We start from the raw sequence: 11,967 nt of genomic DNA, 5'->3' as shown, positions 1-11,967 counted from the left end.
TACAGAACAGATACTACAGATACTATGCTGGTATGGGCTTCTCATGTGACAGAAACCTCTTCTGCAACTTGAAGAATTTAAACCATTATTGTTATTGTTCCTCCCTTCTTTTCATAGCTTGTTACATTTTAGCACCATTGATATGTGAAAACAAACAAAAAACCTTTCTGTCACCTCAWGCAAAGAAACACCAAGTTAATGTGCTCAAACAACAGAGACACATCCAATGGCAGAATGAACTGGATTTTCTGCAGCAGAACAAGCTTCYAGATTATTTGCACAGATCCAAAGATTGAGTTGCACTGGTATATTTTTTTTCATCATGTTCCCCTTACCTGGGTTCTTTATAGAGTCTACTATGGTTTTGTAGTTTGCTTTATTTGCACTCAAACCAGCTGTAACATCTTCAATTCTCCACAAGTCTTTTTGTATTTGTGTTTTCTCCTGATGTTTGTAGTCAAAAAAAAAAAAAAAAAAAAAAGATAAATCAATTATACCTCATTTTAATTTATTATGGACTTATCCTTCTTTTGATGCCAAAACCAAACTTTTACTTCAGAACTACATGAAAACATAGGAGTTCAGAAATGAGTTAAATAATTATTTTAAAATRAAAACTACATAAAAGAAACACCACCAATAAACATATCTTGTCCACAAAGYTTATTAGAGCATTTTCTGACTCTTGGAAGACTTTCTATGGAAGACTGTGGAAAAGAGACAAGTCTGTGTTTTTCTACAATACTATTGACTATAAAAAAGACAGCTTAATGTTCTACATAAAACGAGCTTCCAGAACCTTTTAATTCAAACTTTGCTCTTGAATCCTATAGCTAACAAACCTAAGTCTGCTAAAGCAGCCTTAAGAAATATCTTTATATAGGGGAAATATCCAGCATTTAAAAAGTAAAAAACAAACCCAGAAGGGCTAAAAAATTTATTTTCTGCTCATATTTGAGTTGTTAGGCCGACTGGCCATGATCTGCTACAGGTTGAAACAATATACTGCTGCTGTTTCAGGACTTGGCCTCATCTTGCATCCTTTTTGCTTGACCAAGGTTTTCCAGGAGGAAAGAAAGAAAAGGAAGCTTTGTCTCCAAGGCTGGACTTTGCCTTGAACTGCATCTCACAGCCTGGCTCCTGAAGCCACCCTTTCAGTCATCCCAATCATCAGAAACAGCTGCTGTTATCTAATTAATAAAAGCCTGTTAATCCCAAACTTCAAAAATTTGCATCAAGAATAAGCTTGATTGGTATTTGTAAAACCAATACCATTAAAGAAAGCRAAGGCAGTGAAACACTTTAGTTAAGAATTGCTTACAAACTTCTCAAGAGCTCCAGAAATCCATCACTTGCCATGAGCTGCAAAATAGCTACTAATTAATCCTATAAAGCTGAGAGTGAAAAAAAAAACCTTCAGTAAAAGCTGTTACACCTCATAGAGCTAAGGAAGGCAAATAAATTGCTTTCCACTTTCTGTCTTCAATCAGGAAATATGTTCAGCCAGGTTACAGATCAGCAAACAGGGTGCCAAGAACACAAACATTTAAATGATGGAGAATGTTATTTGCCTGTAGTAAACTCACTCGATAGATGGCATGTATCATGAAAGATTGTCAGGACACAAACCATAAATTTGCACATTTCATTTCATTTTTCTGAGATTAATCATACTACAAGGAACCAAATGATGAATTTACAATAATCAAGCCTCAGAACTGGTGAAAAAACCCACTACATTGCACTGAAAATCCTGCTTCTGAAACCACTCAGAAAATGTTTGATTAGCAATGTAGAAAAGCCAGACCTTTTAATATTATTTCTTCCCATTACTTAAATATTGATGCAAAGAGAATATTTTAGATCTAAAATGGACCAGGGCTGAACGATAAGCAGATGAATTAATTTTAAAATTATGAAAGCCAAGCTTGTAGTTTACAGAGGGGTATAAATATCCTTTATTGGCAAACATGAAAAGGTAACTTGGAGAGAGAATTTTATTTCTGTAACTTCCTTCAAACAGAAACATAATTTAGAATGACATAAAAACAGAGGAGAAACACCAGCTAAGAAGTTATCACTGATAACCCATCTCAGTTAAATTCAGCATGCCCAGACCCTCCCCAACCCTTAAACAAAAGACAATGAAGCTACGTTCTAAAAAGCAAGATTTACTCTGACCAAGCTGCTTGAAACATTTAGGTTTTAACCTCTTAATAAATGCTCTGTAGTAACAAYATCAGTGGTCTCCTACAGCAACTTGAGCCTGAAAACTAACTGAATTTTTAACAATACTCCATGAAGACTGCATTTTTTTAAATAAAGTGTATATTAATTTAGTGCTATTGGAAAATGCTAGATAAACAATCTCGAGTCTACGTGCCCTTAGGCAGAGATCAAAAAAATTCTAACTATTATGGGTACTTTAAGTGAGACTTCTTTGAAGGAATATAGTTTTTTATAATATTCAGTACTTTCTGAAAAAATCAGTTCCCCCTAGTATCTCTTAAATAGGTATTCAGAAACATTTTTTAAAACTTAGCCAAACATATCTGTGCATACTTATATATATGTATATATATATATATAAAACTATACACTCATACAACTGATAATGTGCTTATGGCTGTGTGGGTATTTATAATTAATCACTTATGTGATATGAGATGATAATCACACTGAATTAACATTTTTTTCTGTGCAAATCACATTCCYTTCCATATGTATTGGTGAATCCCATGCCACACATTAAGCATGCTCAATGCCTAACAGGAAATTTTATCTTAAAGTAGTCTAAAAAGGTATATTTTGTTCAAACCTGTAATTTTCCTTTGTTAAATGAAGTAACTTCATGAAAGGAGCATTATATTTTAATATTCCCCTCAGATTTTTTTTAAGATGTATTCTACAGCTGAGCTCAATTACATAATATTCTGATTCCAGAAACCAAATCACTTCCCCATCCCCAAAATGAAAAGTAAATTAAAATGTAATTTGAAGATTGATGCAATCCAAAAAAGTTTTACAATTCTTGCTTTGAAACAAAACATTTATTCATTAAYAGTGAAAATAAACATGCTTTAGGTTATATCTGATCAGACATTTACTGCAAATAAATAAGCTAAAAAAAATTAACTAGTGAGCTCTTTTGGTCCAAGATATTTGGAAGAGTAGACTAAGATTTGAGAAAAAGGTACACACTATGTTCCTTGTGTTCTGCTCACACAAATAAATAACCCAGTGAGTATTCCCTGTYCTAAGAATAAAGCCACTGGTTGTAAGCAGATATGTAGAAATAATCTGGTATTCCACATCCATTTCAGTCAAGAAAATAACTGAGCTTCAAACAAAGCTTCTTTTTAAGATTTGAAACTGAATAATTGATTTAAAACTGAGATGCCTTTCAATTACTGATGGCTGTTAAACACTTATTCCACTTCACAAAACAATCTGCAGAGATATATCTCCCATAAATAGAAGAACATGACAAAGAACAAKTAATGACAATAACAACCAGTGACTGATGCTCTTAAAAATGGATCAAGAAGCCAACAATGTCACATCAAATAAATGGAAGACTAAGAAGTCCTGCACAGTCTTATAAATTAAATAGGTTATCAATGTCAAGATGTCAGCATATAACAAAAACGTAATAAAATAATGACAAATTTGCATAGACAACTTCTGAGAAACTATTGCACGTGCTGCAAGACAACGTGGTGGGGTTATTTCACCACACAGCCATGCTGCCACAGCCCCTGAACTCTGCAAACCAAACCACAGGACAGCTGAATGCACCGCAAAAATGGCAGATGAGAACTTGGAGCTCAGCCAAAAACATCCTCTAGGTGTTTCCAGCGTCTGGAAATGGACTCACCTGAGATACCAATGAACTGTTCATCTGCTCCTGTAAGGCTTTTTTCAATTGGCTCACATCCTTTTCTAATTTCAGATACTCATTCCAGGCATTTTCCATTTCCTGTTAACAGAAGGAATACTCTTAACACAGTGCTGACTTCAAAACCACTTTATCCACTCTCTAATTGAGCACCAAAGTGTTTTGAAGTTACTGTTGCTCTATTATAAAGAAATATGGAAAAAATAATAAACAAATGGAAAGAATCCATTTTAGTCTACATTGTTGCTTAGACTTATTATTATCCACCTCAAAACACCTCATAGTTTGCAAGATCAAGTCAAGAACCCTGAGTTAAACTCTGGCCAGCAACCTAACACAAAGCCAAATGGGCAGGTAACAGAATCCCTGCACCAGTACAGCCCTTTTTACCAGGACTTGCTATTTATGCCCACAAATACATTTTAAATGCTGCCTGTGAAAGTCATACATTTTCTACAGTCACAAATAGGCAGGCTCTATACACTTAAATAATACTGTCACTGTAGTGACCAGACCTTACCATAGGAAAGGTGTTCATGCAATTCTAGGAACAGTCTCACTAAGAGCTAGTCCTATATTCATGAAGAGGTAGTAATGATAGAATGAAAATARCATTAAATTACACTTGAATTTTTTAAATTCATAATATCAATGATAATTTTTTATTGAAATATCAACAGATTTCTCCCACTCCTTGTACCCTGGAAYAACATCCTGGAATCACATTTGTATTTTCAAAGGACTAGCTGACAGATTTGCAATKTAAGTCCACACATAATCTATAAAGACATTAAAAGGTTAGGGATTTCTGTTTGGATTATGGGGGTGGGAGTCAGGCATTGAAAAGTAAACCTRAAGAGATTGTTTAATTTTTTTGTCTGGTTCAGCATCCTGTATCTTAACCAAAAYTGCTCAGAACAGGTCTTAACTCCTTTATCCAGTGGCCCTATCCAATGACCAATACACTTTKAGTCTAACTGGGATTTTAATTACAGTTTTCTTGAAGCAACCAAAAGCACATACCGTTGAAACTTTGGATATTTCAGCCCGAATATGTATAAGGTCCTCTTGCAAAAGTCTCTGCTGGTATGATATTTTTTCTGCATGTTGTGGTTGGTCTTTGTACTGATCCATCTGCCTGTGTAAAACCTCCAAAACAGACTCCAGCTGATCCTAACAAAGAAGATGGTAGCAAGTTTACAACATTTACATGGAAATTTATGCATCAACCTGCAGTAATATGAAAGGTGTTTTCCATGCCTCAAGTCTTCCCTGTAAGCCAACAGAGAGAGGTTAGGATTGGCCTCCTGTTTCGGAGACTGACTTSTAAACAAAAAACTGCAAGAGCCTTAATTACCTACTATAACCAAAATTATCTGGTATTTCCCATTAAATCTTCCCATTAAGCATCCAAAACAGTTGAAAATACAAAGCACTGAGAGGGGAATTTTTCTATTTACACTCTGTACAAGAGTGTAATTTACAGTTTCAGAAAAATTCCCTTAAGCAGTACAGAGCTAAGAACAGCCCTACCACAGCCCAGTTGTTTGTGTAAGGACAAGTTCTCATTTACTGTTATAGGTGAAACAGTAATGTAGGGGTTAAAATATTGTCTAAATCATGAAATAGTMCCCAATTCATTTAGTCAACAGTAAAGAACATGGAATTAATTTTGCACAGTAGCTCTTTGAACAGTACTTKTATTTTCGAATACATTTTTTTCTGAACCACCTTAATTTATTGACAGCTACAGCTCACAGGTGAAGGATGATTTAAAATGGTCTCTTTCAAAAACATGTTTTCTTAGMATGTACTCAATCCTAACATCAAATCTAATTCTTGTTATCACAGAAGTTTATACACACATCCAGAAAAAGCTACTACAGTGCAAGCAGCATCCATTCATTCCATTATTTGTTTACAATTTCATTTTTTTTTTATGATTAGATATTAGTTTATATTTTATTTTACTAAATCGCTTTTAATCTACTTACTTTATTTTCCTTAAGGGCTCTTATTTTGTCCTCCAAGTCCTGCAGAATTCTGTCCTGCTCACAGAAAACACTTAGTTTCACCTGCAAATGAAATCATGCACATACATAAGCTTAGATTTTTAAAACCAAGAAAAAAAGGACCTACTCRTAATATTTCACCCCAAGGAGTTTAATAATCATCCTGTAACTGTTCAATAGAAATAGAAAAAGCAGTGTAAGAAGTTTTCAATACTTACATCAATATCACTTTCTGCAATCTTGACAGGTTTTGTACTTCTTTCTTTCAATGTGTCACGTCCTGTCACCTAAGAGGAACAGGTTTTCAAAATGTAAGAAATTTGTTGTAAGCTAAAACCTGATTATGCTTCAGCAGTGAAAAGAGACCTTTTGTTAAATATTCATTCTTATTAAGAAAAAGCTAATTAAATTTTGGGCACAAGTATTTTCACATCTGGCTTTAATTTTTGAGAAGTGTCAACAAAAAGGATTACTATTTTTATTAGGCTATTTAGTAACTCTCCATAGCTTGGAATTCTGTACAAAACAGCATAATCTCACTCATCTATGGTTACAAAAGTCCTTCTCCTGCAAAATCTAGTAGTTTGGCAGTTCTGCTCTGATGGCTTTCTTGAAGCCAAAGGACYGGAATWGTTCCTTTAAATGCATGATTGCAAMAATAGCAGCATTCATTAATGACTAAAAATACAACTTTTGTCAAGTGTTTCRTTCTGTAAAGGRTAGTATCTTCCTCAGCACAGGGGSAGTTTTACTAAAGACAGACTGCTATAAAAATGCTGTAGTGGAATTAAACATAATTAATCTATTTTACATATTTGTAATATACCAAATCTCTCATTCCATAAATCACTGCTTTCACATGCCAGTTCTGGTGAGACTATCTTCTCAYATAACACACTTTTTATATCAGTACAGAAACAATACTCAATTATACTTCCAACCTTCACAGTAACCTTAAAAATTAAGGCATGCCTGTATCTGTAGAAATTTTTTTATTTCCACTGTCTACATGGGACCCTCTTTGCAATCAAATGAGGTTAAGAGAATAGGAATATAATAAAGCTCACTAATAATACACTTTTTAAAAAGCCTTAAAATCTAATGATTTAATATTATCTGTTTAGAACACTTTTAAAGATTCTTTTAAGCAGACACTATCTTACCACAGGACCACCCAGTGATTAGTAGTATTCTTATATAGTATATTCTTATTCATATACAGGCAAAAGTTATGAAGAAACATTCACCTCAATTTCATCTTCAATAATATAAGAGGAGATGTTTTAATRCAAAAGCTGAAGTTGTTGGCTTTTTTGGTGACATAGGATGGGTATAAAGAGGCAGTTTTCTTTTTTACAAACTGACTGTCAATCTCCAGACTCRAAGATCTATAGTTTACTTATTAAGCTTAAAGTCACCTACAGGATCATGTCAGCTTTTTAAAAGTAATTWAACTTTATTCTAAGTGAGGTTAATACTGTCTTCTCTCCTCAAGTAGCAGACCCCATTCAATGACTTCTCATGTACCTCTGTGTGGTGAAATATTACTTTACTACCAACAAAATCACAAGTATTTATTGCCTCTAGAAACATTCAGTGGCTTTTTTCCAACAATGATGTGTTTTATAAAGAAAAAAACCTTTCTTTCAGAAGTATCAATGTRCTTACTTAAATGCTACACCCATATATAATAGTAACAATTGATTAATATTRACATAAAATACTAGCACATCAAAGCAATAATTTTGCATATTTAATTACCTGCAAGCTAAGGCAATGCAAAAGCCTTTTTCAAAGCAAGGGAATGAACATAAAAATAACTCCACAGGATTGTGGGATACTTTAAATCACATAATCAGAACTGTAAGGAATTTGTTAACTATCAAGCAGGGAACATGAGAACATAATGAAGATTAAGCATGCTTTCAAATTTTCAAAATTTCACACAGGAGTCACTACTTGACACATTCACTTTTAAAATATGATAAAATGAAACCAAACATTGAGGTCAGCCATAATTTTGCATACAAACTTCAAAAGGTGGGGGGGAAAAAAGGAAAAAAAAAAAAGGAATTAAAAAACAAAATCTTACAGAAAGCACTACTGTTTATCAAAAGACACCTGTAAAAGCCAGAACACTGACTGCTACTTGGAAAAGCAATGGGATGAGCACAYTTCAATGCAAGCAGTCTTACATGTATACTGGATAGTAACCCTTGTGCTGAGTTCTTTAGCACTTTGTATATCATGTTGATCAGAGGTCCATTATTTTCTATCTGTTTCAAACAAAAGTTCAGTCACAGCTTGTTAAAGATGCCAAGATTTAAACCCCCAAACCTTCCAACTCAAAACTCCACGAGCAGCAGTGATCAAGCACTCTGAGAGCAGCAGTGATCAAGCACTCTGAGGTCACCACCTAAGCATTATGCAGTGAATTGCTCAACCACAATTCCACATTGAAAAGTTCTATTTCCAAACCTCTAAAAGAGATCTTCAGAAAAACTGGATTTAGTGAAAAGAAAAAGGTTTAACTCCAGTTCCAAAATGTTCAGTCCTAATTGAAACTGTTTAATCAGGATGGGTCCAACTCAAAGCCCAGTGACCTCAGAAAACAGGCTTTTTAAGTCTTCAGTGTCTTAAAATGGAAGATATTACATACATTGCCTGTGAATTTGCCATTTTCCATAATGACTAAAATCTATATAATTTGCTTTGTTTCATGCAGTGCGCTCCTCTTTTTTCCTCATGTCATAACCAAAAGCATTGCTACATTGAGTAGCAAAATACAAATGTAACCAACACAAAGACACCTTCCCGAGTTTCACATGGTCCTTTTAATCACTCAGCAGCCAGACCTGAATTTTTACATTTCTGGACCACAACYGAAAGAACGCTTTTAAGAAATGTCCATTTTGAAAATTTACATCATTCCTTTGGAAGCACACTTTACATTTCGACTGTCATAATTTCGACAAGGGAATCAACTAGCATTAAGTTTGTTTTCACAGAAATATCAKGTGCCCCCATACCTTTCTCCTTCTGGCTGCGTTCATTACAGGCAGCAGGAAGGCACAAGAGGAGCTCCTGAGAGTCCAAATAACTCTTCATGTTCTAGCTTGCAACAAATTAATCTGGACAGAGTCCACRAAAAAGTTAAAACCCCCTCCTAAACATTTTGCTAGGCATATCACATTTTCAGAGGCTTGAACTGTGGCAACTTCAACAGCAAAAGCTGTGTTTTACAATGAACAAAGCATGATGATTATTAACAATTTCTCAGCTCATAGGACTTTTAAAATTGTAATTTGTCATAAAATTCATCTGAAGGCTTGGGTTGTGTTTACACTTGGCAAAGCCATGAACAAGCCTTACAATGAAATATGTCAAAACAATTTTAAATTAGTATATTAATGATTCCAACAGTTTACATATTAGACTACATATAAACCACCCATACCAAATGGTAAATACTGTATCTTTATACATAYACATCAGTACACCTACTAATATTTTACAAGCAGTATTTTCTATTTCTTTGTTTGATTATAGATTCAGGAATGAAAATATCAGGTAAGATTGAAATACACATCCTCACAGGTGCAGTGAGCTCATAGCCATACCCCATGCCATCAGAGAGCTCTGTACATGCAAACAAGACAGAGAACAAGGGGCCAAATTTCCCTCCACCTTGATTTTCAGGAAYAACACATGATTAATATATGGTAAGACATCCTACACACCATAGGAAATGGCAAACTTCTTTGCTAAGCAAAACAATTATACCTTTTTTGTGGCTCTTTTTTTTCTTCAAAACCTAGATTTGCCTTCAAATTGCCAATCAYCAAATGTAACAGATACAGAAGTAATTTAGACAGCTGATATGATCCTCAATATTGTATTCAATTATTTAAAAAAGAAAACCTCCTAACATTACTTGATCAGATTATGTCTATGGATGGATGGATGAATGGGTGCATTTGAAATCTTTTAGCTGTAATAACATGAAAACAAYGACAGGTGCTAATTAATCACCACATTTTCACAAGAACATATGGCATACTATAAAAACAAGGAAAAAGCCACCCTAAGAAGATTTAAAGGGGAAAAGCTGGATTAAGAAACAAGTTTAACTTAGAAGCGTTGACTTTGTATTGGTACCAATGCTACAGCAGAGAAACATTTTGAATCTGTTTGTTTTATTTCCCTAAACCCATGTATCATTCATCTCAGTACCAGTCACACCAGTTCTTCTTACACACTAAAGCAACATTTTCTGAATTTGCACTTTAGTTGTATAGCCACTACTAAAAAGATACTCAATATTCTAAGCACAACACGGAGTCAAGACAGTTTCCATCTCAGACTAGAAAGTTACTCTAAAACTTGCAGCTACAAAGATGATACAAAAATGGCAACTGGATTAAAAAAAAAAAAAAAAGGAAATAGACTCATGTAAAATCTTACCTTTAGATCCAAATACTCCAGATCCTTTTTCAATTGGATATAAGTGTCATCCGCCTTCAGGTAAGTACATAGGGAAAAAACAGTGCAATAAATTTGACAGTTTAAAACCATTTCAGAATAGTTGGATTTGTTATGTGTAAGAAAACAGATGAAAGAGGGAACAAAATAACAGAGTAGGAGTACATAAAAAGCACGTTTGCTCCACCAGCATATTGCTATTTACAGCTAAAAAATGGGCAAAATATTTCCCAAAAATATTACAGCCTCATTAACCACCCTCCAAACTTACAGATTTTTGTTTCCACCTTTAAAGAGTCAGAGAACTACCTGAAACAATACATTTTCAAAAGGTTTTTTTTTTTTTTCAAGATCAATTTCCACTGACTAGCCCTTCACTGAAAAAGTTACAGTGGTGTCYTCTAGCATAATATGACTCTTTGGGAGAAGAAGAGAAGATTTGTACCTGACTGAATGTCAGATGTAACTAGAAGATATCATATATCATTACAACACTTTTGATCATAATTCATCAACATTTTAAGATATAAGTTCCTTTGTTCAGGCAAAGTATGAAAAAGGTTTTGTGAACAAAATAGTGAAAAATATCTCATATGATTAGAGAATCTATTTTGTCATTTAAGTTAAGCATTCAGCTGGATCTTTGTTTTTCATTGCCTCACCTGTAACTGCTATCAGCTTAAYTTTATAGTTGCATTCATCTAGCAGTATCTTTATTACAGTCCCTACAGCAAATACATGCACAAAAGTCATAACTAAGTTACTTCTCCTCTTTWGAAAGGGGATATTTGCAATACAGAATAAAGTTTAACCGTTGCAAATGTGCCACCAGTAGTTAGCCAAAATGCCCAAAACTTCCCAGAATTTTAACTGCTATTTTGTCAGCATTTCATATCCTGGTTGCATTAAACTTCAGAATAAAAGAAAAACACAACTATACCTTTCTCAAGTTTTGAGCCAATGAGAATGTGTAGTTAAAAAAAGAAAAAAAWTACCCTTTATGCCATAAAATCAATAGATAACACTTGCATTTCTTTAAAGGCGTTCACTTACAATTCTTGTCAGATCAACATGTAAGACTGGCAGAGGACTTGACTAGAAAGTCTGCCCATTTTTGGAGAAATCCCTGTTATTATCACCCATCTCAGTGCAATTGTTCTGTAGGTGAGGCAAGTCAGGAAATGAAACTTCACAGTTCAAAAACAAATGCTTTAGTTTTGGGCCTTCACCAGTTCCAAGGAGAGTCACCAGATTTTACTCCCAGGTGGCTCCATTTTTGAGGCTCTAATAGGAACCAGAGCACTCTGTGAGTACATTTCTGTTTGATCTCACAAGTTCCACAACACCAGTGCAATCAAGAGCACCGTAGATGATCCAAGACACCCCTGAGCTTTATGAACCGATGTTCACCTGCAGAACTGACACAGTTACAAGCTCATATGGATGTACGGACTGGCTGATGCATTTCAATTGGCAGGTGATGCAGCACGTGGCACAGGGAGCCAATCCCACCATGAAAGCAGCACAAAGAAATGGGTTTGCTTTAGAATGGACTTATACAGTATTTTAACCCAC

At 34.5% G+C, this 11,967-nt stretch overlaps 1 protein-coding gene across 4 annotated transcripts in view; it reads right to left on the bottom strand.

Moving 5' to 3' along the window:
- Positions 1–11,967, bottom strand: part of PLEKHA7 (pleckstrin homology domain containing A7) — a 143,534-nt gene that overhangs the window by 16,454 nt on the left and 115,113 nt on the right. For all 4 annotated transcript variants that reach the window (XM_057369289.1, XM_057369291.1, XM_057369290.1 and 1 more), the window contains 6 exons: positions 10,375–10,428; positions 6,129–6,197; positions 5,893–5,973; positions 4,922–5,071; positions 3,878–3,979; positions 336–444 (listed from right to left, as the gene is read on the bottom strand). In XM_057369289.1, the coding sequence (XP_057225272.1) occupies positions 336–444; positions 3,878–3,979; positions 4,922–5,071; positions 5,893–5,973; positions 6,129–6,197; positions 10,375–10,428 (565 nt within the window). The remainder of the gene's footprint in view (positions 1–335; positions 445–3,877; positions 3,980–4,921; positions 5,072–5,892; positions 5,974–6,128; positions 6,198–10,374; positions 10,429–11,967) is intronic.

Source organism: Malurus melanocephalus, unplaced genomic scaffold, assembly GCF_030028575.1.
Source record: "Malurus melanocephalus ecotype Western Australia unplaced genomic scaffold, MMel_1.1 scaffold_106, whole genome shotgun sequence".
Lineage (NCBI taxonomy): Eukaryota > Metazoa > Chordata > Aves > Passeriformes > Maluridae > Malurus > Malurus melanocephalus.
Note: the sequence above shows the minus strand (reverse complement) of the source record. Positions and strands in the feature narration are given on the sequence as shown.